The sequence below is a fragment of the Asparagus officinalis genome, chromosome 4 (assembly GCF_001876935.1).
Source record: "Asparagus officinalis chromosome 4, Aspof.V1, whole genome shotgun sequence".
Taxonomy (NCBI): Eukaryota; Viridiplantae; Streptophyta; class Magnoliopsida; order Asparagales; family Asparagaceae; genus Asparagus; species Asparagus officinalis.
In genome coordinates, this window is record NC_033797.1 from 44025224 (window position 1) to 44031330 (window position 6107).

At 34.4% G+C, this 6107-nt stretch overlaps 1 protein-coding gene across 1 annotated transcript; it reads left to right on the forward strand.

Annotated features, from left to right (window-relative positions):
- LOC109837339 (60S ribosomal protein L7a-1-like) lies at positions 295-4037 on the forward strand. The gene is made up of 7 exons (XM_020405536.1): positions 295-423; positions 1059-1106; positions 1194-1395; positions 2401-2570; positions 3306-3434; positions 3525-3617; positions 3710-4037. Exons 1-7 carry the CDS (start codon positions 421-423, stop codon positions 3839-3841), a joined length of 777 nt encoding a protein of 258 aa, XP_020261125.1. The 5' UTR covers positions 295-420; the 3' UTR covers positions 3842-4037.

Sequence of the window (6107 nt, forward strand, 5' to 3'; positions counted from 1 at the left end):
ACATGAACTTTTCATTTCCGGGGTCTAGACACATATTTCCCATTATGGACTTCTCAACATCAGATAACTATAATGGATTTTCAAATAATATGATACCGTATATATTTCTGACAGCAAGTGATATATTATGGGTAAATAATTTACGATGATAATTTTTAAAAAAGAATCTCATATAATTTTTAAAAAAGAATTTCATGTTTGGGCTTTGACCCTATTAAGCTGAAGTCGTATCAGCCCATGGACAAAGCCTACAAACTGAATCCAATCCCGCTTCCTTTGCGATGTTAAAAATACAAAGGGCAATACGGTAATATCAAAGCTACTGCCTTCATATATAAACGCTGCTTGGCTTTCTTCTCCAAAACCCTAGCCCTAGCCTCAATTTCGGCCCCCTCTCGCGAGTATCAGAGGCAACTAAAAATGGTAATATTCCATCCATTTTATCACGCTTACACGTTTTTGTTTACGTTTGTACAGATTATTGCGCTCAATCAGTGATTATTCTGCGATTTTTTGATGTTTTATGATATAACTCTCATATTGTTTCCTATGTTTCTTGATGGTTGTGCTTATAGTAGTTAATTTTTTTAATTTATATATGCTTCATAGTCATTTTCTGTAGATTTTAGCGATTAGGAATGAGTTTTGATCTCTTAAAGCAATTTATACATTATTTGCGTAGAATTATCTTTCTTAAGTTTAATCATTTTGTTCTTCAGAAGTTTAAAATTGCTGTGATGAGATTAGACTTGTTTATGTATTTCAGATTTTTGTAATGGTCGGAAACTGTTTTCAGCAAATTTTATTCATCACATTGCAAGCTTTACTAGCTTGAAATAGTGTTTCCTCTACTTGGTGCATATTTTTTATGGGAGATTTGGTCCCTACGTGCTGAAGACGCGACGCCCATCTGGGGTTTTCTGTAATATATTTTCAAGGGTTTAGTTTTTTTTATATTATATATTTGGTATTTATAGATGATCAAGTGCATAATACCCATTATGTTTTTGGTCGCAAAATACATAGAAGTGATTTGCTTGTACTTTGTAATCTTGCAGGCTCCCAAGAAGATTGTGAAGGGAGGCCCCGCAGCCAAGAAGAAACCGGTAAATGTTTTTCCTTTTGGTTAAAGTTTTTTGCAGTTTAGTGTTACGGTTTTTGAATAAAATTGGTATTTTCTATTCTATCTCCAGGAGAAGGTTGTAAACCCTTTGTTTGAGAAGAGGCCAAAGCAATTTGGGATTGGAGGGGCTTTGCCACCAAAGAGGGATCTCCATAGGTTTGTGAAGTGGCCGAAGGTTGTCCGCATTCAGAGGCAGAGGAGAATCCTCAAGCAGCGTTTGAAGGTTCCTCCAGCTTTGAACCAGTTTACTAAGACCCTGGACAAGAATTTGGGTAAGTTCTTTAATTAGTAACAGTATCGTATTTTTAGAACTCCTTGTATCACTTTACTAACTGTAAACTGATGATTATATGTATATTACATAGCATGCTGTGCATTGCCTAGTGTTATATTTCATGAAGTGTTAGTTCTACTTGCTAGCTGATCTTATTGTGCAGTTTCATCTTTAAGTTCTTGAACTTGAGTAATCATTGATGTGTGCTCACTTCTTTTTGGTCATAGTTTTTAATCCTGTCATTTCTTGTTAATAAGCTAGCATAGTGTTTATCTCCACTATGGATCCATAACATATTACTTGTTGAGATGATCGAACTTCCTAAAGTCTCTCTTATGTATGTTTGTAAATTTCTACTTAGGAATGACGGGTGTATGTGTGTAGATGAGTTTTCTACCTGGGATGGCATTGAATTCTATTCAGACCTTCTTTTAGTTGCTTTGATTGGTAGTTCGATCATGGACACTGTCACAATTATGCAAGTGCCTCTCTTGTCGACCGCTGTCTATGATAGTTTTACCCTCCAAAAATGCTGCAGTTAGTAGCTTACAGCACAATAATACAGTTCTTCCTATTTTTTTATGTGCAGCACACTTTTTATGCTTAAATGTAGAAAAAACGATTGCCTTAATACAAGTATGACAGATATCCTTGTAGACATTGTGTATTGTGATGTTAAGTAAAGATTTCTACGTTACTTTATTCATTTTATTTTTCTATGTGGATCTAAAGTCTAACGAGTTCATAACTGTCTTCCTGTGGTATCTTGTAGTAGCCCATCTTTGGTTGGCCCACCATTTAGCCTTGTCAGTTGCTCTCGTAATTAATATTTCCATAAAAGAGTTGTCGCAATTGTTCTGTAAATCTGCACTGCATCGCTGAATCTATGGTCCATCAAAAATTAAGCTTTACTGCCCGTCTTTAATTTGGAATTTCTTTTTGACCTATTTTTCTACAAGGGCTACATATTTCATCAGCGATTGATTATCTTTTCCTTTCACAGCTACGAGCCTATTCAAAATGCTCCTCAAATACAGGCCCGAGGACAAAGCTGCAAAGAAAGAACGACTTTTGAAGAGGGCCCAGGCTGAGTCTGAAGGCAAAACTGTTGAGGCTAAGAAGCCCATTGTTGTGAAGTATGGGCTTAATCATGTGACTTACTTGATTGAACAGGTTTCAGTCTCTTACCATTTTGATCTCTGTTGTACAATATGTTTATTTCGTCAACTTTGTTAGTATTTGATATCCAATTTTTTGATTACAAGACGTAGTAAATGGTAACTAACTTTAGTCTATTTTGAGTGGTGAATCAGTAAGCTATTTCAGTACATCCGATCTGGTTATTGCATGCATTATTCTGTGGTAAATGCTGAATAAATTATCATTGGATATGAATTATAAACATAATATTCATTTGCTAGTGTGGTATAAATGTGCCCTATTAGCTGTACATCAGGATTTGGTAGATAGCGTAACAGTCTCCTTTTGGGTCATCCCATATGCTATGGTGAAAGGTAATTAGTGGTAGGTAGTATTGCTGATCCCTACGTGATAAAAACTCTTTATTATCGATAGCACATTTTAATTAGTAATTTTCTTGCTTATGGTCTTTGGTATCTCTTTTATTCCCCTATATAAATCAGGTTTATCTTGGAAGTGTGGCAATTAATGAAAATAAATACTGGTGGGAAAAATAAAGCAATGGTTGATAGTTCTTTTCGGGTGGTTGCCGAGTTTTGCAAATGGAGTATAATTGAAGATATCAATGGCTTACCAATATATCTTTTTTAACTTGTTGGATTTGAGTTGATATTTAGAGCTGAATACTCCTATATCAATGGCTGACCGATATATCATTTTTCACTTTCTGGCCTCTGCTTATGTGTGTCCTTTGTGTTTCGTTTGCAGAACAAAGCACAACTTGTGGTCATTGCACACGATGTAGACCCAATTGAGCTAGTGGTTTGGCTCCCTGCCCTGTGCAGAAAGATGGAAATCCCATACTGCATTGTCAAAGGAAAAGCGCGTTTGGGATCGGTAGATTTCTTCATCTATTATCTCGTTTTAACCTTGTTAGAAATAAGTGCTGCCTGATTGCTGATCTCTCTTTCCCCCCATGTGTGATAGATTGTACACAAGAAAACAGCATCAGTGTTGTGCTTGACCACCGTGAAGAATGAGGATAAGTTGGAGTTCAGCAAAATCTTGGAAGCTATCAAGGTGAGCAAACTGAAGATTTAAACTAATTTTTATATATTCCTTTTTCGGTGTCTCTTGATCTGCTGATGATTGCTTCATTTACTTTAATATAGGCAAATTTCAATGACAAATTTGATGAGATCCGTAAGAAGTGGGGTGGAGGAATCATGGGTTCCAAGTCTCAGGCCAAAACCAAGGCTAGGGAGAGGCTCGTAGCCAAGGAAGCTGCTCAAAGGATGACTTAAGCTTGGTTCTTGAAATTTTGAGTAAATTTATCGGATTTTGTTGTTAGCCTTATATTTCTTGAAGAACTTTTCTTGATTAACATTTTCCAGCTTGTGGTCGAGTAGTGAAACATTTTGTTCCTGTCCTGGACTTTTAGCTGTAGCTACTGTGTTGCTAGTTATGTTGTTACAATCTTACTGCCTTGCTTTTCTGTGATGCTGCTGTTACTGTATGCGATTACTTGTTGGAATCAAGATTGTGCTTGGCTGTGATGCGTTGCTACTACCCTCCATTCTCTATAGCTCTGAAGAAGCCAAACATGACAATTCTTTGTTATGTAGATAATTTCCATTGTTCAATTCAAAATTTCTTTGGTTCTGGTGTGAAGGAATTAACGGTGAATAGTTTTGACATGGAGACTAACTGTTAAGCATGCTCCAAGGTAAATGTTTAAACGTGTTCAGCGTTGAAAGGTATTGTATTATTCTCTCGACTAGTGTGTACATCATGCAAAGCACGGCCTCGTGTTTTTTTTAAGCATTGCATTTTGAACATGTCTCCTTTTAAAGCTTAATACATTTTATTTGATTATTGAATGCATAAAATTAAAAATTATATTTACCTTTCAATACTTAAAGGGGTACTGTTTATAATATAATAAAACACTATAGCATAAATAGTAAATTTACACCACAATCCAAAATTTTACTGTTTATGTTATAGTAATTTACTGTAGTATGAACAGTAAATTTTTAGCTTGTTGCATAGAGTAGTTGATTGGACTTGAGAGCTTTAAGGCTGCATTTCCTTGTGATAATCGTAGAGGCTAAAAACAAGGAGATGGTTTACAATGTCCCAACGACTGATGAACATAAATGATGCCGTTGTGCTCAGATTTGATATTGCTTAATTAGTATCTAGTTTGTTTTGAAATGATACGTTGGATACTTGGAAGATTTTGCTTGCACTAAATAAGATGTATGATCAAGTGTAGCGCAGAACCTTAGATATGATACTTTGAGTTAGGGAATTTTAGGGAATTTTTTGCACATGCATTATAAACTATGTGTGCTTTTCATTTTAGAGTTAATGCGTGTGCTTTTTATTTCTTCAGCCTTCTTTTTTGCACGTTTTGACTCAGTAATTAGCAACGTGAGTAACGGCTGGAGATCATGCGGGGAGTTACGCGAATTATCAGAAACATGTGCTAATTTTAAGCAATGGCTCTCAAGGTTCCGACCTCTATATAAACAACCCTCTCATTCTCAAAATTCACACAGCGAACAAGCTTCTTTCTTCTCTCTAATCTCTTCTACCTATGAAAATTCTTCGTTACAGTTTACATTCTTATTTCGGGCAACCGTTTTCATCTGAGCAAAAGCTTTGCACTATTGCCCGAGTTCAGAAGCCGGCCGATTCCGGTGGGTTTTACCGCTAGGGGAGAGGGGATCATCTGCGCCAGGGCGATAGGCATGTTCTTAATCTTCTAGCGCAGTGTTTACACGACTGTTCCCGATCATACCAGACTTTCTTATTTCTTTTATTTCGTATTTTGCATAACTTTTATTTGATTTTATCTAACAATCTTACAATCTAGAAGATTAAGGTATAGTTGTTTAAGAATGATACTGAAATTACTGTTTATTTAAAAATTCCGGAAGTACTATTCATAAAAAAACTTTAATTTGTTTTCCACGTACTCATTCGTAAAATATTGAAGTTACTGTTCATTAGAATAAGATTTTACTATCCATTAAAAATTACTGTTCATCCGAAAAAAAACTTAATGTTCACAGTGTGGGGTGGTGGGGTGGGGGGATGCTAATTGCTTATCTACTAATTAATATTATTGTTAAAGAAAAAAGTTATTGTTCACTCGGGAAACAATTTCATGCTAATTGCTTATCTGCTAATTAATATTATTGTTAAAGAAAAAAGTTATTGTTCACTCGGGAAACAATTTCATACGAATTTATAATTACAGTAATTAATTGTTGTTGTTGATTATTGCTTAAATAATTATTGTTAATTGTTTTATTCGTAATTAATTGTTAACTTATTATAAATTTTTTCGAAATAAATTACTTGATTTTATGTTCTTGTTAGGAAATTAATTGAAAGAGAATATATATATATATATATATATATATATATATATATATATATATATATATATATTATTGTTAATTGTTTTATTCGTAATTAATTGTTAACTTATTATAAATTTTTTCGAAATAAATTACTTGATTTTATGTTCTTGTTAGGAAATTAATTGAAAGAGAATAT